Consider the following 25,925-nt stretch of genomic DNA (forward strand, 5'->3'; position numbering starts at 1 on the left):
CTATCTGAAATGCACTTTCCCCCTACAAACATTTATCTAAGTAGGTAATCTAACCTTCTGTGTCGCTTAGAAACATGAAGTACCTGGCACTGTTTAATCTTTCCCCATGATACAGGTTTTCCCACTATTCTGACTCCTTCCGTATATAAACCCCTATCAGACTTTCCCCATCCTTAAAGAGCTCCCCGCTTACTCTCTCTGAGCCACTGCTTGCCACTAGACAGTCATGCAGCACCATTTTCCGGAGTATTTGCTACCAGCTTTTTATTTTAGGAGGCAGCTCCCCATTCAAGAACCACATAGGCAATCCCATCCTCTCAAATAGAATGGGATGGTACCATTTATCACATCCGTTATGCTGCTGCATAGATGCAGAAATGAGCGTGTCTGCTTCTTTTGCTCTTCCAATTGCTCGTATTCCTCCTTTCTGACTTTCAGCACTGTTGCTATGCAGCTGGAGACAGAGGAATCTGGGGAAAGAAACAAACAAAAAACCCCCATGCTTAGATCTCAGATATAGAGGATTTTTGAGCAAATAACCTGCAGAGACAGAAGAGCTACTGGAAACATAACCACTGCCGGTGAAAAACACATACTTGAATTTGCACAAAGGCTGTGTCACCTAATGTAGAAGCAGCAGTATCAACCCAGAGCCATTCTGATGTGATCCCTGCCAAAGTCTAAAACACTCTGAGACATGTGGATGAAGTTTATTATTGGAGAAGGATTTGAAATAATTTTTTTCCAGGTTTTTGTTAAATATAGGTGGATTTTGAAACTGGATCATGACCTTGAAGTGTATTCTGTAACTGGCATAAATAACAACAGGAAAACAAAAAGTAAAACACTGAACTAAGCTAAGTGGTGCAACTAACACACCTGAGGGGCAGGATGTAATTCAGAGGGAACTGGACAAGTTCCACAAGTGGACGCATGTGAACAAGGCCAAGTGCAACTTCCTGTACCTGGGTCGGGGCAACCTCAGATATCAATACAGGCTGGAGAATGAAGGGATTGAGAGCAGCCCTGTGGAGAAGGACTCGAGGGTACTGGTGGATGAAAGATTGGACATGAACCAGCAATGTGCACTTGCAGCCCAGAAGGTCAATTGTATCTTGGGCTGCATCAAAAGCAGCATGGCCAGCAGGTCAAGGGAGGTGATTCTGCTCCTCTGCTCCACTCTGGTGAGACCCCACCTGGAGTCCTGTGTCCAGCTCTGAAGCCTCAGTACAAGACAGACATGGACTTGTTGGAGAGGGGCCAGAGGAGCCACAAAAATGGTCAGAGGGATGGAACAGCTCTCCTATGAGGACAGGCTGAGAGAGCTGGGGTTGTTCAGCCCCAGTTTCTCTGGGAAGACCAGGTTGTGATCTTTCAGTACTTAAAGAGAGTTTATAAGAAAGATGGGGACAGACTTTTCTGCAGGGCCTGTGTGGCAGTTGCACATCCCCCTGAGATCTGGAGCTTTCAATGGGACAGTTGATGGCTCTTTTAGCACCTTTTGTGCGCCACTGTGCCTGTTCCAACATACACACCTAGGGAGGTACCAAGGTATTGATAGTCACATCCTCCCCTACCCTGACTTCACCTCCACCAGCTGGTGGGGCAGAAGGGGTGGGACCCTCAGTCAATTAACATGATCTTTAATGGGACCCTGAGTCAATTGACAGGGTCATCAGCAGGGAAGGTGCCCAGAGTAACTGCAAAGCTTCCGGACTGTGTTATAAAGCCCACAGCCAGATCTGACCAGACTATAAAATGGGGTTCCCACTGAAGGCCCCCTTTGGAGTGGTCTTCTCAGAGCTGTGGGCCTGTGAACTGGAGCCCTTCCCTTAGACTGGGGTGCTATCTAAGAAGACTTCCTGGGACTGACAGTGCTTCACCTCCTCATTTGGGTGAGTGGTTATTTACTGGATATATCCTTGAACGAGTCCTTGCCTAACCAGGCAAGCATGAGTCCTTGTCTAACCCAGGCAAGTGATTATTTCTTGTGGATGCCTGGAGTCAGCGGCTCTGTTTTTGTTTCTTGTGAGTGTATGTATGCACACTGTGGATCCTCATTATTCTTATTTTTGCTGTGCCCCAATAATTTCCTCAACTGATATCTGAACCTGTATTTTATGTTGTTGGAGTGCTAACTAATTGTACAAAATCTGTTCCTAGTTGGTTTATTGTCTGCATTTTTCTGGCTAGAATAAAGACTCTTTTGGAACTCGTCTGCCTAAAACTAACTTTGGGGTGCCTCTGTGACAACCTGTTGCAACAGGACAAGTGGTAATGGTTTTAAACTAAAAGAGGGTAGGTTCAGACTAGATACAAGGAAGAAATTTTTTTACAGTGAGGGTGGTGAAACACTGGCCCAGGTTGCCCAGGGAGGTGGTAGATGTCTCATCCCTGGAGACACTCAAGGTCAGGTTGGATGGGGCTCTGAGTAACATGATCTGGTTGAAGATATCTCTGCTCATTGCCGGGGGGTTGGACTATTACAGATGACCTTTAAAGGTCCCATCCAACCCAAACTATTCTATGATTCTAACAACACAGATACACTTCTATAAATAAATCACAAGAACACTGCAATATTTTAACGGCTATGCATTGTACAGAAGAAAAGTCTTGTTTTCTATCCTTCATAGTGTTAACAGGGCTTACAAATATTGTATTTAATTTCTATATTTTTTCTTTGTGTTTGTTCTCTTGCAGATAATTTTTTGTTTTCTTTGTATTTTAGATATCTTTCCAATACATAGATTTTTATTTGCCTCTTTCTAATAGATATATATTTTTACTTGCCCCATGCATATGAAAACACATCACATGGAAGTACTGTTTTTAGAAATGAATTTGGAAACTGTGAACTCACCACAGATGCACAGTATATTCTGAAATAGCACTTGATGTTGCAAGATGATGGACAGTATGTTGCAGGGGATCTCTCCTGAGAAAACTTGATGCTTCAAACAGCAGAAGAAATTGGAAAACTGGGAAAGCAGGATTTTTGCTCTTTCATTGATCTGATTTTGAAGCTTCTGCTCCGATTTTTCTGTAAAATATATGAAATTAGTGATAGAGCAGTGCTTTCAGAAGAAGCAGTTTTCCCACTGGATTTCTTTTTAATGTACCTCCTCAAGAAGAGCTAGGAGCTTCACAGCACCCCACCCCAAGCAGTGAATACCAAGGGGATCTGTTACAGCCATCTTTGTGGACTGTGCAGATTTGGTTGTTTTCCAATTAAGTGGCCAACACCAACATATGGGAAAAATATTGCTTTGTTCCCAGTCAACGTAAAATAGCATTTTTCAATTGTTTCAGGTACATGAAAACCCTGGCCTATCTTTGGTTATAACCCGCCTTCAAGCAGGAGACAAACCTCTGGGGTGCTTCTCAATTAGCATTTCTGTTATTTTTTCATCTTCAGAGAGCTTTTTTGTTTGTGTGTTTTTTTTTTTTTTTTTTTATATCCTTCATTTAATAAATGAAACATTTCCCAAGAATAAGCAACAAAATTGAGATGCTTCTTAGTTTCTGAAATGAAACATCTTTTTCTTTTTGAGACTATGTGGATATTTGGTCTCTTCCGCTTTGTGTTGGCAACAAACCTAGCAGATCTTTGAACAGAGCTGGTGAAACCTCATATTACCTTCTAGCAAGAGAAAGGACTTGATCACAAATTTCATTCACCCAGCTTCATGGCTGAACTTTTGTTTGTGAGATTTTAGTGATAAGTACATCAGATGTTGCTTGGCTTTCAGGACCCATCAAAACTCAGTTTCAAACCAAGAATTTTAAAAAGAGAAACTCTGTGGGAAACTCACTGTAAGCAGAGAGGAGATCATAGATCACACAAGAGCTGAGCATCTCTGCAAGAGCTGGGCCTATGCTGTCAAATCTATCTTTTTCCAATGTGCTCATCTTTTCTGAGAATACTTTTTCGACAACAGCAGAAAGCACTTTCCCAACACTTGACCTGTTTGTTTTGAGGACTTCGGAAACCATTTCTTCTAACATGGCCTCCTGTAAAGACAAGAAATTTCTCCTCTTAGTTGTAAATAGGCTTTGCAGAACCTATGCCTTTACAGAAAATTCCTCTCCTGCTCCATTAACCCACCACAGGCCAAACAAGCACAACCAGCAAAGTGGTCAGCTCAGTGTGGCAGGAGGTAGAAACTCCATTGTGCAAGAATGAAGTGTGGATTTTAGATAGAAAGTCTGTACCTCACTTTTCTCAAAGTCTTTAATCCTTTGAATGACACAGTCTGTAAAGCAGCTTTCCAAATTTGTATTCCAACACTTGCCAGTCTTCATGAATTTCAAGTAGAAGCCCAGAAGTTTTCTGACATCTACCTGCAGGAAGGAAATGCTTAAGCTGCAGTTGCTTTCTAGGGCCTTACCCAATATAATTGGGAACTCACAGTAGGAGGAGTTATGCCTCTCTGTACCTCAGCTCTCATCTTCCAAACACTGACTGGGATCAGGAGAAGTCTGACCATCACCCCCTGCTTGGACTTAAGTAACTTACTTTCTTCAGCCAATTTTCTGCTGTGGAGCGTATCAGGATTTGCCATTTCTGGGTCCAGTCCACACAGAGGATCTTAAATGAGAAGAGCTGTTGCCACATCTGTGGCAGAAAAGTAAAGCTGGTCAACTGGGCCTCAGGGTACAGACAGACCTCCCAGGGTGGGTGGTTATCCCTTGTGTGGGTTCATTTTACTCACATCAATGTTTTCCAGGAACGGTCTAGTTTCCATGGGTGGCCTGGGAAAGGTTTTTTTCAGCCACTCCTTGATGTAATCTGCAAACTCATCGAACCTTTTGGAGGTGAAATGCTGAAATTCCTTAGGAAACAAAAAAAATGAGAGAATTGGCAAGGAGAGTTGGATTTTTACTCTGACATTTGATCCTTAACTGCTGTGGAAATTAAGTCCTTCCCACAACTATCAAGGGCCTTCAAGAAGAAAAATGGCTGGCACATCAGCTACCAGCTTTGTTTGCACCTCTGTCTATGCAAACCCTCCTCATCTGCCCCAGCACAAATTCTGACAAGGTTAGAACTAGTAACTGAGAAGGGTAGCCACATGCTCTGCCGTCACTCCTTTAGTTGTCTGTGTTTGGATGAAGCAAACCTGAACTCCTGATGCTTCTCAGCAAAAAAGACATGGGTATATGTCTTCATGAAAGCTGTGGGTGTTGTTTTTACCTGATCTTCTTGCAACACATCTGATTTTGCAGCAAACATGTCAAGTATCCGTAGCAGTGACGTTACCAAGCTAAATGGCACCATATGCCAATGCTTTAAGGAAAATGAAAGGAGCACATATGTTGAAATCAGACACTGCAAGGCATCCTCCATATTTGTAGGCTTCGTCAGTGGATCCATACACCTTGGCAGGTGCCTGTGGACACAGAAGAGCACTATACTCCTCTTGTGCTAATTCTAACGACAGCATTTAAAAACCAGTCAACGCAACCTTGAGCTTAACTGTCTTTCATTTGCTGGACAACACTATGCAATCTCAGACAACTTATGTGTCTGAATTTGGAGTCAAATCCCACAACATGAGATGGAGGCAGACTGTCTAACAGGACCTCCTTCCCACATCATAGTCCTCATCCCCAGAGGGGTTTAAAGGATTATGATGTACAACAAACAAAGAAAATTACTACAACTTCCCTTGATCTGCTCAACCACAACTGTAGCCATTCATTCCCACCTTCTCCACAGACCTGTCCCAGGATTTCTCCTCTCAGAAGGTTAGCACTTACAAGTCCTTGAACCAGGATGCCATCCTTTCAGCAATGTTGTTCAAAACTCCAATCAAATCCTCTTCCTGAATAGAGGGAAAAACATACACTGAAAACAACTGTGAAAACATATCCACTCCTAGAGCTGAGGTGGTCTCCTATGAAAACTGAGAAGTGTGAAGCTTCAGAGATTTTTTTTTTTTTCTGCCAATGTTTGACTGACCCCCCCCTGCCCCCCTCAGCTCTTCCACATGGAAAGGCAGATCTAGTTCCTATTAAAACAATCTCTTCAAATCCCACAGAAGCCAGCTCTCTCCAAGACCTTTGGAGTTCAGAGGATGATGTGGGAGGGCTCACCTCAGATTTTTTCAAGTACAAATCAATGTGTGTTGGGGGTGAACCCTATAATAAATACTAATAAGTTGATTTTAAGTGGAATTCCTCTCCAGGGCTTCAGAGTATATTACAGCCATCTAGTTAAAATGTGAGAATGACAGGAAGTAGGTTCCCTCATGCAAGTCCAATTTTGATTTAAAAATAATCACTCCCCTAAAAAATGAAGTTAGATCTTTAACTTCCCTCTTTGAAGTTTTCCAACTTTAAAGAAAGTTCTAGTTGGTTCATTGCCACAATGTTAATTTTGGTTACTGTTTCTGGGGACAGGATGCAAAAACTGCTAAAAGACTGTGATTAAAATTCACTCAATACAGCATTTGCTAGTCATTTTTCAACCAGGCCAAAAACCAATGAATGAGATCCCCCTGTATTTTCTCTTTTGCCCCTTCTCTCAAGACATAGGTAGTGAGCTCTTGCTCCAGGTTACTATAATTCAACCCCTTTGGATTTGTTGAAAATTTCCTCAGGAGACAGAGACTTTCTGGTTCACCTGTACAAAATTGCACAACTTTCCATAACCTAGCAAAGAAACGCCAACAATAAGTTGATCTACTACTGTGTGTATTGTCTGATTGCCTTACATGCACTTGAGATGCTTTACAGATGACGTCAATAGTGCGTTGGTGCACAGTATTCAGAAGGAGGTAAGGTGGAAACTTGATTTGTAGCAGGGAGCGCTTGGTGAAATTCTTCAGCGCCAGCATCTCCAAGACCGTCTTTGCTAGTGGACAGCAGCTTTCAATTAATGACTTCTGAATCTCTATCATCACCAGGACTTTCCTATGGAAAAGAACTATCAACAGCAGATACTCTTTGGAGCATCTGGAGGCACTTTGTGCCATCTTATGTGCTTCTGTGGCTGGTAAATGAGGTACTGGACTTAAAAAAGAGGTTGCTGGACACTAAGTAGGATACATGGGAATTTATAGCAAGTGAATTTACACAGTAAGCCTTTTTTTTTTTTTCCCTAGGCTATTCAGAAATTCAGTCCAGGGGATACCACCTTGTGTGAATGCACATATGTGCCTTTCTCCCTGCTCACTTTGCTTGAAGACAAGATATTTTGGAGCGAGTCCACATTTCTCCATGTGAAACAATGCTCAAAAGAGGATCTAGAGGTGGTTCTTTCCCTAAGATCACTCCCAACAGACTGTCTAAATGAGATTGCACAATTCTCAGCTCAGTCTTCCTCTTCCTCCAATTTGCCTTCAAACACTCTCCTCCTAGTTAGAGCTCAGGGAAGGAGTAGGATGCATCAGAAAGGCAATTGCTTGCATCCCAGGGAAGAAACAAAGTTTCTGGTGGTTAGAAGTTCAAAAGCAAAAGCAAAGAAAAAATATTTTAACAGTACAACAGCTTTGTACCGTGACCCAGCCTTGGTGATCTCTCCCTTTCAAACATACCTCTGCTTCCCTTCATCATTTCTCAGCTCCAACAAGTGTTGTAAGGGAATGGTTTCTGGAAAAAATGGGTCATCTGTCTTCTCTGTGATTGCATACAGCAATGGAATCAGCCAAATCAACAAGGTGTTGCCTTTATTTCTTATGCACATTTGCTTCACAGCTGAAATGTAATTGCTGAAAAGAAAGAGAACACCCAAAAATCTCCACCAATGGTCAGAGCTCACAAAAACACCTCCTAGGATGGTGTGGGAGCTGTGTACTTTCCCCTCAACCCAATAGCATTCATCTTGCCAACTTATGGATCCATGAAGTAGTGTGAGAGGGAGAGCTTGGATCTAGTGATCTTATCAGCAAATATCCATGTACAACAAATAAGTCCCGCCCCAGCTTTGCCAAACCAGTCTCCTTTCATAAGTTTTATGTAGCAAAGGAAAATCAAAAGAAAAATAACTCAAATGCTATAGATTATACCGAAAGAGCACAACAGAATACAGTAATCTGATTTTGTGACCTAATATACCTATTTTTGTAAGGCTCAATTCAGCTGCCTATGCAAAAATGCCAAATTCTCTTTGAGATGTCTGGGACACTCAAGACAGACCTGCAGGGCTTTCAGATATGAACCAGAAGTTCTGGTAGACATTAATCCTTTCAAAGTTTCAGCAGGAGACTTGATGAGAGAGCACATGGCATCTAAAATGACACTGATGCCCAGCTGAGTCTTGGATCTCCAACGATTATAACAGAACCCCGGACACCTACAGAGGTGCATAATTGTAAGGGTCTGAATCTCAAATCAATTTCTGCCAAAAATAGGACCTGCATCTCTCCTTCCATTGGAGACCTGGCAGAAGAGATACATTGTACTGGTCATGGCAGCCAGTGGCAGAAATACAGCTAGGAAGCATTGAAGTGAAGGGAAAAGAGTGTTGGGGGACCACACTCCAACTCTGTCTTCACACAATTGCTCCAAAGTGAACAGGTCCTAATGAACTGAATGACTATGAAAGGATTTGTAACTCAAGAAAGCAGGATGACAATTTTAATTACCTCTTTCCTCTCAGATGCTTGAATTTGCCTTGAAATGGGCCAATATCCTGGAAGAGTTTTTCAGCCTTGATGATTCTATCTTTGCTTAGTGTGATGTTATAACAAAATGAGGTGTGTAAGGCAAAAAGCAGGCCATCACCTTTATGCTCCTCTGTCTCCAGGCATCCCAATATCTTGTCCATGAACTTTATCATGTTATCATGCAACTGGACAAAGAGAATAAGGAAGAGGAGTTTCACCAAGACAGATAGGACAACTTTACTTGAGGAGCTGGGAAGGGTTCAGGAAGGGGAATGGAAGATGGAAGTTGCTAAGAATCATTATTTGGAGGCAAAAATCTTTCAGTTTAACCACTTACTTAAAGACAGGTTCCTGTCTTTGCAACAGCTAACAAATTTCTTAGCTTCTGTTGTGTCTCACTGCCCTGGCACTACCACAGGGAAGTTTTCCTGGCTGTCGTAAGTTTACAAAGCAGTTCTTCTATGCTGAATCCACACCAGCACCAGGAGCCTACTAGCTGTCCATTCTAGGATGCTGAAGCCCCACCACAGATGAAAATAAGATCAGATTACGAGATGTAAACAGATCTTCAGTCTCCAAGCTGAGCTGGGAAATTAAAGAGAATCCAAAGGAACACTGGAGATTCCCTCAGAGGCCTAGCTTGGTGTAGGAGTGTGATTCCATGACTGAGAAACCCAAAAGAGAGATAAACAACTTTCACCTAGACAGAGATGCAGAATGTATCACTCAACTCCTCTCATTGGGATTTCACTACAGATGACCTGCAAGGCATTGCTCTGCATCCTATGGAGCCTGGGTGTATTTCAGGCCTTCCACTCTGTATGACCTCTCAGGATACATCAACAATGTAAGATAACATCCTCACCTAGCTGTTTGTAGCCTAGGTACCCAGTCCTTTTCTGGACACACCCTGCTGACTCCCTCTGTGGCAATCCCAAACCATACCAGGTGGATATGGCACCTCAGCTCAAATAAGGCTTCCATTCAACAGCACTGGTATGTTGAGCCTGGCCAACAGCCAAACCCCCACCAGGCTTTGCACTTAGTTTCCTCTCCTGTGGGCCAGGGTGAAAATATAAGGGAAGTCAGAAGACTCATAAACTGAGATAACGAGACTTGAATAGCGAAAACAAAAGCTGTACATGTCAACTAAGGAAACAATAATTCATACATTGTTTCTCACTGGCAGGCAGATGTTCAGGCCCTTCCTGGTTGGCAGTGCCTCACCAAGCATAACAGTTGCTTGGGAAGACAAATGTCTTTACAGTAAATATCCCTCCTTCCTCCTCATTTCTCTGAGCTACTATTACTGAGGACAACGACATGGAATATCCCTTTGGTCAATTTGGGTCGGTCGTCTTGGCTACATCCCCTCCTAACCTCTTGTCCACCACCAGCATACTCACTGTGAGGAACTGAGGGAGACAAAAAGCCTTGATGCTGTACAAGTCCTGTTAAGCAATAGCCAAAACATTAATTTGTTATCAACACTGTTTTAGCCACAAATGCAAGACACAGTGCAACATGCTGTGAAGAAAGTTAACTCCATCCCAGCCAGATCTAGTGCCATCTCTGTTATAGGAAAATAGGAAATTAGGATTTTAGGCCTAAATCAGTGTTATAAGCTGTGCTGCTAAGGCTGCAAGTTTCAGCCTTGTCTCCTGTATAGCCCTTTCCCAGAACCACGAGCGTGGTTACCTTATGCTTGCTTTGTATCCTTAGACATTGATAAATGCTATTCTTAGGTTTACTGATTTTGTACTAGATTGATATTTGTACTAGATTGATGAACTATGGATAACAAATGAGGCAGGTGGAACTTCAAAGCTAGCCCTGTAACTGAGGACTTTCCGTTCGGTACTTTCCGAAGTGGAACATGAAGAAAGAAGTGAAACATGAAGACCACTGGGACGGAAGGAACCTGAAGACATCAATAGAAGACATCAATAGTGATAGACAGTGATAAATTTTGCTTAGTTGCATAATACCTGTTAGAACCCTATATAATGTCTAGCTGTATTACTGTATGATTGTCACTCTCTGAGGAGGTGATCCAACCCTGCTGTTCCTGCGAATCTTCTACAATAAATACTGCTCAGAGTAACCCACGAGAGTTCGAGTCTCTCTCCAGCGCCTTCATAATAACCTTTTTCAGTTGGCGACCCAGATGATGGGACTCTGCAGCACAAACTGAAACAACGGGACCTGGCCAGGGACAGGTGAGTTCGAGTCTCTCCTGTTCTCCCGATTTGTTTCTTTTCTTTATATTTTAGAGTTCAAGTCTCTAAATATATTTAAAAGGATGGGGGCTGGACCCTCAGTTCCTAAAAATACACCTCTTGCTGAAATTATTTCAAATTGGGGAAGGTTGTCGGGAACCGCAGGGTTGCACATAAAAAGATTAATCGCCCTCTGCCAAGATGATTGGCCTTTTATTAGCAGAGTGGCTGGGGCTTTCCCTGATGATCGGTGGCCGATTTATGGCTCCTTTGAAGAAACTAAATTGCAGTCTCTCCGTAAAATCTTGGAGGACCGCCAGCCCCAACAAATGGACTATTTGTATTTGTGGTTTGACTATGCTGATATACGAAAACGAAAGCAACTCCAGAAGAGCATGAATAAACACCAATTACTTGCTTATCTGGATGATGAAATAAGTGACAATTCTAAGTCCAAAACTGATTCACCTGCAGGTATTTTCCCCATGACTTTATCCTATGTGCCTAATCCTAGAGCTGGTCGTAATAATGCTGGCAACCAGCCTCCACTTCTCGGGGTTACTACACATTACCCCTGGAAACCAGGTGATCTTTTACTCTGGCATGATAAAATGCCGCGACTCCGTGACGACGCGGAGCGGTGCTCTAAAATTATTCGAACTATTGCCCGAGATTACTCTCCCAGCTGGAATGATATGCAAACACTCTTGTCCGAACTATTTACACATGAGGAAAAACAAAAGATCCTGGCTAAAGATAAAGAATTGGCTGAACAGACACAGGGACGTAATCCCTGGCCAGAACAAGATCCAAATTGGAACTTACATGAGGAAGACCAAAAAGCTACCTATTTAGTTGCAATTGATAATCTGATTGAAGCAATTCGAAAGTGTGATGAAAAAGTGACTAATTGGTCAAAAGTTACAGAGTGCCAACAGGCTCCTGATGAACACCCAGGAGACTTTTGGCACCGCTTAAGAAAAGTTTTAATACAGTATGGAGGAATGACAGAAGATAATTTTCAAGAACCACTGGCTATTAGCATTTTTGTCACTCAGTCAGCCCCTGATATTCGGAAGCATTTTCAAAAGCACATGCCTGGCTGGCAAGCAGAGAATTTGCAGAAAGTTCTCTCTGTTGCTAATTTTGTGTATAACGGCCGTACAGAAGAGCAACAACGTAAGCTACAATTAGAAAGGGAGGCTGAGCGCCTTCGGCAGGAGAAAGAACGTGAGGTCGAACGCCGCCGGTATAGGAGAGAAAGACAGGAAGATATGAACTTACTAGCTGTAGCCATAGCTCAAGGGGTTTCTGCAAACCGAGGGCGTGGGTATCCCCAAGGGGTCCGTGGGGCATTCCAAGCTCGTTTTCCTCGCGGTCGGGGACTTCTTGGCAGGGGAATTAGGATGGGAAGTTCCTTTCCATCCATGGGGGGTTCTTTCCCAGTCACAAACCCTGCTGTTACCAGCCCTATGAATGACGCAACGCAATTAACCTGTTTTTGGTGTGGTAATTTAGGACATATGCAACGTGAATGCCCGTTGCGACCCCAGTATCAACCGGGAGCTACTCCACCTCCACCTGCTGCTGCTGGCAATCCATTTGGAGCTCCTTCTGCTCCACCCCCGTATCGTCGTAGCTACTCTCAGTAAGCATTGTATAATCGTATAATGGCTTTAGAAATTTCACCTACAGGCCATGTTTTAGCTGATGTTAATGGAAAATCTGTTTCTTTCTTAGTAGATACTGGAGCTACTCTCTCTTTGCTTAATTTTGATGTGCCGCAAAAATCGCAGGAAATGATTGCTATCAAAGGTGTTACAGGCTCTGTGCTTAACCATGCTCTCTCTAAACCGCTCCCTGTTACTTTAGGCGATAAAGTTACATGGGCTTGCTTTATTGTTGCTCCGGGGGCACCGACTTCTTTGCTGGGACGAGATCTGTTACAAGAATTTGGCACTCAATTAACCTATGGTAAAGACAAAGCTAAATTAATTTTTGTTGGCAGTGTTTTTACTTTAGATCATACTCCGAAGAAAGAAGTGGCCATTCCGTGGGAATTGCGGAATGTCCCTTCTGGACTTTGGAGTCGTACAACTAAAGATATTGGTCTTTTGAAGTCTGCACTACCTGTTGTTATTAAAACTAAAGGAGGCCCCCCTCCTGCTATTAAGCAATATCCAATACCAGCTGTTGCATTACCGAGTTTGCGAAAACAAATTCAAACCTTTCTCGATGAAGGAATTCTAAAACCTGTTATGAGTCCATTTAACACCCCAATTCTTCCAGTTAGTAAAAATCGACTGGATGAGGACGGAGATCCTGAGTACCGTTTTGTACAAGATTTACGGGCTATCAATGATTATGTTGAAGCCCCACACCCAGTTGTACCAGATCCAAGTTTAATTTTAACCGAGATTCCATCTTGGGCGCATTGGTACACTGTTTTGGATCTGACAGGAGCTTTCTTTAGCATACCTGTAGCAGAAGAAAGCCAACCTTTGTTTGCCTTCACCTGGGAAGGTCGCCAATTAACTTGGACTCGGCTCCCTCAAGGTTTCACTGCTTCTCCTACCTTGTTTTCGCAAATTCTCAAATATGATCTCCAAGATATTGAGTTGCCAAACAAGTCTGCCCTGATTCAATATGTTGATGATTTACTTGTTGCTAGCCGAACTCGAGAGGCCTGTGCAATTGATACAGAGCACCTTTGCATTCGACTGTATCATAAGGGTCATCGTGCCTCACTAGCCAAATTACAATTCTGTGAACCAGAGGTAAAATACCTGGGTTTTGTCTTAGCAGGGGGAGTTCGAAAGATTGATCCCGACAGAATCAATACTATTCTTCAAATTACACCACCTGTTACTAAGAAACAAATGAGAGCTTTCCTTGGCCAAGCTGGGTTCTGTCGACCCTGGATTTTAGGATTTAGTGAATTGGCTAGACCACTTATTGAAACTACAAAGGACAAAGCTCCAGAACCAATTGTCTGGACACCAGAGCTAACCGATGCTTTTGCATCTTTAAAACAAGCCTTAGTCACAGCCCCAGCTTTGGGCCTGCCAAATTACTCTAAACCTTTTACTTTGTATGCTACCGAGAAGGGTGGTATTGCAAAGGGGGTCCTAGTACAACCTCATGGACCCTATGAAAGACCTGTGGGTTATTACTCAGTCGCTCTTGACCCAGTTATCAAAGGTTCACCACATTGCCTTAGATCAGTAGCAGCAGCTGCGGAGTTAGTAGAAAAAGTTCGCCCACTTGTTCTGGGACACAAATTGATTGTTGCCGTACCTCATGAAGTTGAACAACACTAGAACCCTCAGCTGCTCCTCATAGGATTTGTTCTCCAGACCCTTCAACAGCTTCGTTGCCCTTCTTTCTTGTAGTGAGGAGCCCAAAACTGAACGCAGGATTCAAGGTAGGGTCACCAGCACCAAGTAGAGTGGGGCAATCACTTCTTCAGTCCTGCTGGCCACGCTATTCCTGATACAATCCAGAATGCTGTTGACCTTTTTGGCCACATTGCTGGCTCATGTTCATCCAGCTGTCAATCAACACCCCCAGGTCCTTTTCTGCCAGGCAGCTTTCCAGCCACTCTTCCCTGAGCCTGTAGTGCTGCCTGGGGTTGTTGTGACCAAGTGCAGGACCCAGCATGTGGCATTTTTGAACCTCATACAATTGGCCTCAGCCCAATGATCCAGCCTTTCCAGATCCCTCTGTATGGCCTTCCTACCCTTGAGCAGATCAACACTCCCACCCAGCTTGATGTTGTCTGCAAACTTACTAAGGATGCACTTGATCCCCTCATTCAGATCATTGATAGAGAGATTAAACAGAACTGGCCCAAATACTGAGCCCTGGGGAACACCACTCGTGACCCGTCACCAACTGGATTTGACTCCATTCACCACAACTCTTTGGACCTGACCATCTAGCCAGTTCTTTACCCAGTGAAGAATACACCTGTCCAAGCCATGAGCTGCCAGTTTCTCCAGGAGAATGCTGTGGGATACAGTGTCAAAGGTTTTACTGAAGTCTAGGTACACAACACTCACAGCCTTTCCCTCATCCACTAAGTAGATCGTCTTGTCATAGAAGATTGGATTGGTCAAGCAGGACCTGGCTTTCATAAACCCATGCTTGACTTGGCCTGATTGCTTGGTTGTCTTATATGTGCTGCATGATGGCACTCAGGATGATCTGCTCCAAAACCTTCCCTGGCACCAAGGTCAGACTGACAGGCCTGTAATTCCCTGGATCCTCCTTCCTGCCCTTCTTGTAGATGGGCATCACATTTGTTAATCTCCAGTCAACTGGGAACTCCCTGGTTAGCCAGAACTGCTGATAAATAGTTGAAAGTGGCTTAGTGAGCATCTCTGCCAGCTCCCTCAGTACCTTTGGATGGATCCCATCTGGTCCCATAGACTTGTGTATGTCTAAATGGTGTAACAGGTTGCTAATCATTTCCCCTTGGATTACTAGGGCTTCATTCTTCTCCCCATCCTTGTCTTCCAGATCAGGGGGCTGGGTACCTGCAGCAGAACTGGTCTTACTATTAAAGACTGAGGCAAAGAAGGCATTTATTACCTCAGCCTTTCCATCATCCTCTGTTACTGTGTTCCCCCCCCTGCATCCTCCTTAGCCCTCCTTTTGTTGCTGATGTATTTGTAGAAACATTATTTGTTGCCTTTAACAGCAGTAGCTAGATTCAGCTCTAGTTGGGGTTTGGCCCTCCTAATTTTCTCCCTGCATAACTTCATAGCATCTTTGTAGTACTCCTGAGTTGCCTGCCCCTTCTTTCAAAGGTCATAAATTCTCCTCTTATTCCCGAGTTCCAGCCAAAGCTCTCTGCTGAGCCAGGCAAGACTTATGGCTCGCCTTCTGGCATGTGGGGACAGCCTGCTCCTGTATCTCTAAGATTTCCTTCTTGAAGACAAATCAGCCTTCCTGGGCACATTTGTCCTTCAGGGCCAACTCCCAAGGGACTCTGCCAACCAGCCTCCTAAACAGATCAAAGTCTGCCCTCCAGAAGTCCAAGGTAGTAGTTCTGCTGACTGCCTTCCTTCTTCAAGAATAGAAAACTCAATCCATGATCACTATGCCCAATAAGACCTCCAACAGACAAATTACCCATGAGTCCTTCTCTGTTCACAAACAGCGGGCTACCTTCCCTAGTAGGCTCACTGACCAGTTGGGTCAGCTTTTTGATGTTTTCTGTCTGTGGTTCAGAATCCTATGTGGAATTAGAGTCAGCTGCAGAAATTCTCTTCAGAGGTCTTTCTGCTTGGGAGCTCCTTGCTGCTTTGGCTTTATGTATACTTACCACTTCTTCAGTAAGATTAGTTGGAGAATAGGGTTCGCCTTTTGCAGCATCCCCGAGACAGATTTTGAAGCTCTCCGTGTAGATCTTCAGTTTCCTTTCTATGTTCTTAAATCCATTCTGTAGCCTGATGTGGCAGAGAAATTCCTCTGCAAGGTGTTCTATGATACCGCAGTTGACAGACTTTTGGGGCATTGTTGTTGAAGACCATTTAAAGTAATTTTTCTTTTTCCTATTAAAATAGCACTTCGTGTTTTCAAAAATGGTCCATGTTCCTGGGGAAGAAAAAGGGTTTGTAAATGAACCTTCAAACCTATAAAGCATGAGTCTTAAACTGGCCCCGAGCTAATGATACAAATTGTTTTACATGAATGTCAAGCCTAGCTGAGCCATTGTGGAATAATTACTGAGGAGGCAAATTATTGAAACTAATTATCAAAGGTACAGTTATTGAGAATAAACTTATGTCCACATCCTTGGCACATAAGGCAGCTGCTTGGTATGCAAGGAATCTACTCTGCCATGGTTCCCATTCCCACCCCACCTGGCCTACGTTCTTGGATGTTCACATATGGAGGGAACAACAGAGAGAATGGAGGGTGGAGTGGTGTGGAGATATCATGGGCAGGCTCCATGTACAAGGCAGATACAGGAACTAAATGGAACTGTGCACATAGTTGCTGTCAAGTAAGAGATAATATTCCATTCCATCCAAAATGCTATTTGCTGAGCCAGTAGTTGTGGTGAAATTTGCCCTGTGGATGAACTTTGGCCATTATAATCTCATTACAATACCAAAAACACACCTCCATACCAAAAGCTACACACCTCCATCATGCCTTCATTCTCTTGTGAGCATCTTCCCTGAATTTTTTTAAGTCTATACCTTTAAAATTGAAACAAGAGAATTTTACACCAATCAATAACAAAGGTATTACTAGAGTCACTCAAGCTCCACCTAAACATGGAAAATAATATAAAATACCCTAAGAATGGGCATAAGTTAGGGAAAACATCATCACAGAGAAGTCAAAGAGACAGCATTGCAGACTTCTGGGATCAGTTGACAGGCTGAACCTATCTTTGCCCCCAAAGGGACGCCTTTCGGTAAGATTTGCAAACTTGGTTATGCCAAGTCTTTCCCTGAGAAACCGAGGCTTCAAGCTTGTATTTGTAATCATATTAGTAGTGCTATATAGTCATCTTAGAATATATGTATATTTGGTGCCAAAGTGTATTTTTGCAACTAAAGTGTATTTTTTGCACACTGTACTATATCAATGGCAATATAAAAGAACTTTTACCTGTTGCTTTACTAAAACTCATTATCTGTGGATCTAGTTGTGAGACTCTCTCATTGGATGAGCTCAGACTTATGGTATATATTATACTATGAATGAATCTGTGCAAGCACATGAATTCAATGATCATGACCATACACTGCACTACTGGTGAATCCCTAATCATGTGAATTTAACATAATGCCAGATTGGCTGTTGAATACAATTGGACCTATAGTGCTGACTTGAGGTCATTTTGATTTAATTGGGCGTCACTCAGAAGCTAAGCTCAGCTGTTCCCAGCCCCCAGCAATATACTGAGGGCAAGGTAGAACACAAGGGGGGTTTAGTTTCTGCCAAATTAATATTTTTAGCGCAACAGCAATAATTGAGCCACTTAAGCACAACACTCACCATGCGTATTTAAATTCACCCCTGGAGTTCTCAACTGTGCTTTAGATGGCCCTGGTGTGCATAGCCCATAACTGATTCAAATGCCCCAACAATAGACGTCTACTACTTTTTGAGTCACTCTGGCATATTCAAAGCATCTGCACAGGGTGGCAGATCTGAAACTGGGCGTCCAGCTCACCTGCACCCTTCTGGAATTGCAACTGAAGCCTGATGGCAGATGCAAAGGTGATTCAAGACTTTATTACACACTCTTCCTTGTCTGACAATGAAAAGTCTGATTTTATTCTGGGAAAAAGCAAAGTAACTTAAACACTCTTTCCAGAATAGTTTGTGTGTCCTTTACATAAAGAGTTTGTGTTAAATAAGTAGCCCATGAGCCTATGTATCAAAAATCCCCACAATGACAATGCTTCTGTTGTAGGAAGCAGGTGCTGCCCCACTGAGAGGCAAAACACAAGAGAGTTTATATTTGTTTGCTGCATGCAAGGATTTATTGGTCATACTTCATTTGAGTCTCACTTTTGAAGGAAGTATGACACCTACCATCTGCTTTGATCTCTTCCTTGGGAATGCTTAACACTCGATGTAATTGACTTTCTGTATTCTTGGAGTCCATTCCATATACATGCTCTAAATCCCATATTCTACTTTCACGGTCAGCTGAGAGTGCATTTTTAAGGATAGCATATTTATAAAAAATTGGTCCTTTCTGTAGATCAGAAATGGGGATCCTCGCACAGCCCGTGATCACTTCTCCTCTAGAATGGAACAAAGAGGATGAATTAGTTACTACGCCAAAAGGAGCTTCCATCAGGTTCAACCCCAGATGGACTTTAGCTGTACAGATCAGTTCATGCAGCAAGAACGGGCAGCTAACATTCACATTCAAAAATGCAAAGTTCCACAAAATGTCTCTGGCCTTTACAGTGGCAGAAAAAATCTTGGCAGCCTGACCTGAGCTTGAAGGTTTATCAGGCAGGAAAGAAATAAAAATAACTGGTAAGAAGTCTTGATGTGAACAACCCTGATCCTAGCCAAAGCTGAAGCTCCTTGGTAGGAAGAACGGGAAATACATCTAGAGATATTCTTGCTGAGTGCTGCAACTGTACCAGAACTGAGTTGACTCTGTTCACTCCATCTTCTCTCATGCAAGCTGTCTGGTGACATTTCAGAAGCTCCATAATGTTTTAGACCTCCTTGCAGATCTGGCAGATCTGACACAGGACATACAGAAGTTAGACTTAACAGTATACCTCACTTCTACAGACGACTAAATTTAGGTGTCTTTGTCTGGAGCCCACGCTGGGACCCTGAAGTTGGGGTGAGCCATATGCTTTCAGAAATGTGACATCAACATACATTTAGGTATGATTTTTACCTTTTTCTCATAACAGCAAATTTCTGGTATTGTCCAGGTTTCTTGTAAAAAGCAACATAGATCATGGACGATTCTTCAGAAAAAGAGAATTTTTTTGGCAATACAGCAACAAATTCTAAGGTCATTATTTCTTCTGTTCGAAGTCTTTCACTGGACAGATACGGATTCTCCAGGAAGCTATTAGAAGGGAGAGAAATACTGCAAAGTCAACATCAAGCCTCCTTCCACCACTCTGTCACCATCTTCACCTGATCCACCAGGGCAGCATTCAGACACTCACATGCATTTCTCCCAGCTTGGGGTTGCAGCTCCTGGAAGAGGAGTATCTTCTGCATCATTTCTTCCAGTCCTGTACAAATATCCAGATTACCATAAAGCATTTACAGCATTTACTACTGTCTACATGCAAGTATCAAGCCACTGTGTGACTAACTCAGATACAGGCAGCATGCCGTACACCAAGGGGCATTGTAAAGAGACCAACTCCAGTCCTGGACGGCCTCTACCTGTCTCCATCTTCATCTGCTGGTGGAGGAAGGAGTTTAAGGGTAGAGTAGCTTTACAGTACTAAAGCTACATCTCCTCCCAAAGACAGGCCTTTTCCCAGCAATCTCACAGAGCTCCTTGAGGTCTGAAGGAAAATCCCACAGCATAGACCCCCACATCAACAAACCTGCTATTGAATCCCAGGTTTTCTTCACTTTCACGGTCACCTGCAAGTGAGGAGAATGCTTGTGTTAACATCAGCAGAACATGCACAAAGCCAAGAAAAAACAGAAGACAGTTGCATACTGTGAATGGGACAGAAGCTCTTGAAGTTAAAATCCTTACAACTTGGGTGTGGTCTTCTGGATCTTGGAACCAAGAATCCTGGCCCACTTGTTATATGACCTCCCACCTATCTTGCCAAGCTCCACCAGTATGTGGTACAGCTTTCCTGGAGACGGGGACATGGAGCTATCTGTACTGCCGGGTGCAAGGGTGGGGGCAAGGAATGGGCCTAAGGACAATAGTTGGCATTGGTGGAGTTATGGATGGGGGTAAGGAGCAGAAGGATGACAGGTACAATTACACTGAACAATCAGCTTTGAGGCTTCTCTTACCAATTTTCTTTCTCCTCCAAGGGCAGTTCATGGTAGCAAGCCAAGTACCTCTAGGCATTCAAACAATTTACATGTGACATTACCAGGAGCCTCTGACTCCCAACCAGGCCCTGCACACTCAGATCTGCTATTCACAATAGCATCAAATTTGCGCTAGAGCAGAGATGGGGATGCTAAAATACACTTGTCAGTTACCTCTTCTGTTACAGTTTCTTTGCACCACTGTTTCCTCTGTCCTCTGGTGACCCAGGACCTTTTTATTGGAAAATAAAGTCTTAAAGTTAAAGAAAAAGAGACCCCCAGCAATAATGCAAACCCAAAAGCCCAAATGACACAGGAGGCACAGTGCCAGGGAGGGTGCAGAGCTGAAGAAGTACTTCAGTCTTTCTTCCAACTTTTCTTTTCATGGCTTCTGCTTTGCACACAGCAAATTATGAATGTAAAGAGCAGAGCTATATCTCAGCATGAATGTAAGTGAACTCAGGCTGTCACCTTGTGATGTCCATGCTAGTGACACCTCATACCCAAAAGATCAATGCTGTCCTGTGTGCTACTGAGGTGGAAAATACAGCTCTCATCCATGTCCTCAAGATTCCCCAAGGAGTTCAGTTGTGACATTCTCATCATTATTATTGTTGTTATTTTCTCTTCCTTTGCTGTCCTATTAAACTTTTCTTATCTCAACTCACAAGTTTTATTTCCCTTTCTGAGTCTCTCCCCCATCCCACTTGGGGGAAGGAAATGACTGACTGCCTGTGTGTTCCTAGTTGTCAGACCCTGCAGACACCAAGTAGGGTGAAGCTCAGGTCTTATAGGGTGGGTACCTGGATTTCTCTGCAGCTCCAGATCCTGTCTAAGTGACACTCAGAAATCATGTAACCTGACCATCCATGACCTAGAGAAACTGGGTTCCCACCTCGAAGTTTTGTCCTAGAGCTCATACCTGGGATCCAAGCGCAGTATCTCTCAGATGGTCTGTGCAGAGAGGTTGCTGCTTGTTACTTTTCAGTGCTGCAGATTTCATTCCTGGTGCAAAAAAATGCATGTATTGAACACAGTGTCTACCTCCATGATATCTGCTATAATTATGCTAAACTTTCTCCTAATAATGAAAGAACATCAATTGCTTTTAAAATGCTGCCCTTTTCCAATTAGCATCTGCTGAAAGATCTGAGCTGGGCCAGCAGTCACAGAGCCCATATTTCCATGCTAGTGGGTGGACTCATTTGAACCAGCCAAAAGCTGGTACATCTAATCCAAGCCACTTATCTGGATTTAGTAGTGAAAAGTTAACAATATTGCACAGAAAAAAAAAAGTGTCATTGTAAAGGATAAAAGGAAACAAACTTGCCTGTGTCAAATTCGTGTGGCACGAGCAGAGTGTGCCTGGAACGTGATGCTCAGCCAGCCATCCAGTTTGCTGACAGCACCATAAAAACACGCACGTCAGCACTGCTCTTCCCCATTGCTTGGGACTAGCATACAAATGTGAAGGCAAAGTGCGTGTCCCCACTGGGGCCAAAGGTTATTACAGTGCCTTTAGCACAAGTTGTAACATCTTCTTCATCTAGTTCTGCAGACTCCCAGATTAAATCCCTGGTGTAGGAGGTAAGAGACTGACTGTCACACAAGTGTGACATGCTGCTTCTTGCAGACAGCCTTTCTTTGGGCCTTTCTTTCTTTTGTTTCTGGTAGGACTGGTGGGAAATCAGCTTTATATACAGTTGTATACATTTCTTTATAAATAACATTCAGGCATTTTAAACACAGGTGTCACCATTTATTGCAGGGCAACAATAAAGTGTGGCAGATGCTCTCTACTAACCCCAATCCTCCCCATCAAGGAAAGGGAATAGGAGAAAGGGCAAGAGAGACTTACAAGTTGGAAAACTAAAAATACTTTACTAATAATACTAATAATGAGACAAAATTATGCAAAATATACAAAACCAATGTTGAATTTCCCAGCCTAGCACAGCCCTGGCCTGCAGGGGGTGCTGGCGTCATGCCAGAGGCTGCAGGGCAGGCACCCCAAAGTCCTGAACTGGACTCTGCAGTGGACAGGAACTGGATTCAGGAATGCATGGACTTCAATGAGGATCAGGACTGCAGGCAAGAGAACGGGCAGGGTTCTCTTTGTACACAGGCCATGGACAAGGAGAGTGAGACCCTTGTGATCTCCCAGTCTTACACTGTGTATGACATGAATGGCATGGAATATCTAGTGGGTTGATTTTGGTCATCTGTTCTGTCCACCTCTCCTATGTAGGTTTGCCCCTCTCACTTAGGGCACATACAAAATTTATCAGTGACTTTGACAAACCTGGGCCTTTCTGCATACCATTCCTACCATTCCTATCATTCCTATCATTAGCTCACTAAAACTGTATTGGCTGTTGTCAGGTCCTGAGTGAACACCAACCAAAAAAACATGCAATCAACCTCAGAAAAATGCAGTTACTTAGAAGAACTTAGCTGAAAGGAAAATTCACTAAAAGAGAATTGATCTTGTTTTAAACAAAAGCAGGACAATAGGTTAAAGTTAACTCTACATTACAGGAGCTGAAAGTCTTCAACAGGCAAGTGCTCTTTACTAGTTAGTTTTACTGGACTTTCCCGTACTGTATAGAGGAGGAAGGTGCTAGGTTAGAGACACCAGGGATAGTTTGGTGGCTATTTACATCACCTCCACCTGCAACATTCCTTCTTACCTCCTTTCTCATGTAGGAGGTTGCTGCCACCTTCCTGGACAGATGGAGACATGGGATGAGGTTCCTCTCTGCTTTCATCCTCTCTGTTGCTCTCTGCACTCTCCATTGCAGCAGCTCAAACCTAGGCAGCCAAGGAGAAAACTTCAGCAACGAGATTTGCAGCTTTGAAGCTAAAGATCTAAAGCAAATGTTAAAAGATCACAAAGATCAGCCCGAGAAGCCCAGGTCTGGTCATTTTACCTCCCCGTCACTGTCCCATGCAATGAGGAGCAGACCCTCATTTAGTGGTTACAACCCCACTGCTTCCACACCCCTCTTCAAGCATTGTAGAGGTTTGCAAACACCTCTGAGAGTGCTCAAGAGTATGGAAAGAACAGGTGTTTTTTATACCCTCTCCTGGAAATGCGACTTCATGTGTGTGTTTTGAGGGTTTTCTATGGACTGGGACTTTCCAGACAAATACAGTTCCGCTTAGTCCAGCTCTGCTTTGTGAAAGTGAAAGAAAAGCTGAAATTTCTGCCCTGAACTCTCTCTGTGCGCTTTCACCCTTTTTCTGGTATCCGCCCCTTCTTCCTTCCTGATACTGCTCTCAGCTGTATTGTGTATTGCTCATATCTCCCTCTCTCTCTGCAGCTTGGTCTCTAAAAGCTGAAAACTTGCCCAATCCCTTTCCCATACTTGCAGTTATGTTTTTTGCTCTGAAACAGCAAAACTAGAAGACAATTCAAAAGGCAATTATTTTTTCCCCTTTGCTGCCAAGTATTTTTTCCTGTGATGCAGGAAGGGGCGGGAGCAGCACATTTCCAACAGCTTTGTAAACCCTCCTGCCTCTGCTTCAGGTACACGGGGAGACCGGACACCCTGTTCTGGCCTGGTCATTAACTGAGTTGGAGGAAATGAAGGCATCCCCAGGCATGCCCCCCGGAGAAGCCTGCAAACAGGAGTCTGGAGGAAGAAGCTTGGAAGCAGCTGAAGCTCTGCATGGTGAGAACAGGGGCCAAGCTGGGTGAGAGAGAGCAGGCGAAGTCCTGGCAGAGATGCAGGGCTCCCTGGAGACCCTGGCAGGGAAAACACCCACAGAAATATCCCCCCCAAAGCCTCCCGCTTCCCTTGAGTTTAAAGCCTGGAAAGGTCTGAGCAAAACCCCAGGACAGGACCCTGCCGAGCTCCTACCTTATGCTGTGGCTGCCTCAGCTGCATCTCCCAGCTGGGCTGGGCTGTCACCGCCTCTTATATCTGCCCCGGGACTGCAGGCTGCCGTTTCTGGGAAATCAGTGAAAATGAAAGAAATGGTCAAGACACTGTGGAGCACTGGTAGTTCCCCGTAAAAGGGCAAAGTACAAAATTTGTCAACAAGAACAAAAGCCAAGGATACCAAGGATGTGTGTCCACCTTGCCGGGCTGTGTGGCAGCCCTTCACTTCCCTGGCAAAGGTGTCATGTGGGTCTGCCTCAGCCCCACGGGTTTCCCCCTTCCTCAGGGATCCTGGAGTGCATCCACCCCAGGGATCCCACCCCCTCCTGCAATCCCTTGGGTTCCTCAGTGATCCCACTGGTGTCTCTGCCCCACAGATCCTCCTGTGCCCACAGGGATCTTTACTCCACCCCACACACATATCCCTCTGTGCCCCAGGGATCCTCACAGTGTCTGAGCCCTACAAATACCCTTGTGCCTTCAGGGGCCTGGGGCCTTTTGTCACAGAGGCACCCCAAATGACTTCAAATAAATAATAAGCTTAGAACAACTTCCATTTGGAATGGAAAACAAATGATTGAATGAAAACAAATGACAGAAACCAATGCAAGTGGGGGTGGGGTAATCCAAAATCAATCAGCACTCCAGCAACATTTGATAAACTGCTGGTTTGATATACCAGTTGAGGACATTATTACCATACGACCATACAAGAATGATGACCCACAGCATGCCCGCACTCACTCAAAAGAGAGGACCCTAAGTCAATCCTCTATGACACATCACTGTACCTAATTTTAAGAACAGGGCAACAATCAAAGTTATCATGTTAAAATCCATATCACTATTACAAGTAGTGTGTATGGTACACAGAAAGGTGTGTAGGGTATTGCAGAGACCAGTTCTGCAGATGCCTTGAATTATTAACTTTTTCCTTATCTTTTCTCACACACACTCGCCAGGCACCTCTCACCATTTCCTCTGGGGACTCACCCCACCACTCTTCAACCCTCTGCAATTTCTTCTCTATATCCGACCAGGATGTGGCAACAAAATGGACCTCTGGCAATGCGCCAACCACATACAATTCATTCCCTGCTACTTTCCCTCTTAACCACATTCATCCACATTCTTCTGACATACTGATACATCATCCCTACCGAAAATTCACCAGTGATGTCCCTCAGCTACTTGGTATTTTGGCCATGTAAAATGTCTCCTGAACAGTCTCAGGAACCAAACTGATTGTCCAGGGTACTGGCAGCCATAGAAAGGAACTGACCGCTGACAATTTTTCGGTGGGCCTGCTGCCAGATCGGTTCGCTGTCTGCCGTCGCTGAATGGTGGAATTCTCCTGGATGAGCCCCAAGCTGTACAGAAAATTCTCTGCATTAGAGGTTAGTATTCACAAAGGAGACAGGAATAAAAGATGTTACTTTGTTTGAATAAAGGAAGAGTCCAGTAGGGGCATAAGTGAGTCCACAAGGTGGGTCCTTGTGGGGTCTCTTGACACACAGGAGGATCAAAACCCCTTAAATACTAGTTTCCTGGCTGCAAGGTCACTCCTCCTTTCCCCTTTGGCCGACGTACTCAGAGTTTACAACTTTCCAACACACTTACTGCACAGAACATGCAACATGGGTTTACATACATTGTATGTTCATTATATCTTACTTTAGGCATCTCAG

The 25,925-nt window shown here is 43.8% G+C and overlaps 1 protein-coding gene across 1 annotated transcript; it reads right to left on the reverse strand.

The window, feature by feature from the left end:
- Positions 1–288: 288 nt before the first annotated feature.
- Positions 289–24,246, reverse strand: LOC309435298 (E3 ubiquitin-protein ligase rnf213-alpha-like; the record flags this gene model as incomplete). The annotated part of the gene is made up of 20 exons (XM_082043373.1): positions 24,217–24,246; positions 23,044–23,164; positions 21,276–21,358; positions 20,528–20,585; positions 19,903–19,942; positions 19,510–19,578; positions 19,230–19,406; positions 18,395–18,609; positions 16,161–16,432; positions 8,592–8,797; positions 7,542–7,715; positions 6,720–6,918; positions 5,764–5,828; positions 5,198–5,393; positions 4,716–4,835; positions 4,520–4,618; positions 4,216–4,344; positions 3,816–4,014; positions 2,864–3,043; positions 289–470 (listed from the first exon to the last, which is right to left on the reverse strand). Exons 2-20 carry the CDS (start codon positions 23,147–23,149, stop codon positions 289–291), a joined length of 2,769 nt encoding a protein of 922 aa, XP_081899499.1. The 5' UTR covers positions 23,150–23,164; positions 24,217–24,246.
- Positions 24,247–25,925: the final 1,679 nt, after the last annotated feature.

This window comes from Streptopelia decaocto, assembly GCF_964273445.1.
Source record: "Streptopelia decaocto genome assembly, chromosome: 1".
NCBI lineage: Eukaryota > Metazoa > Chordata > Aves > Columbiformes > Columbidae > Streptopelia > Streptopelia decaocto.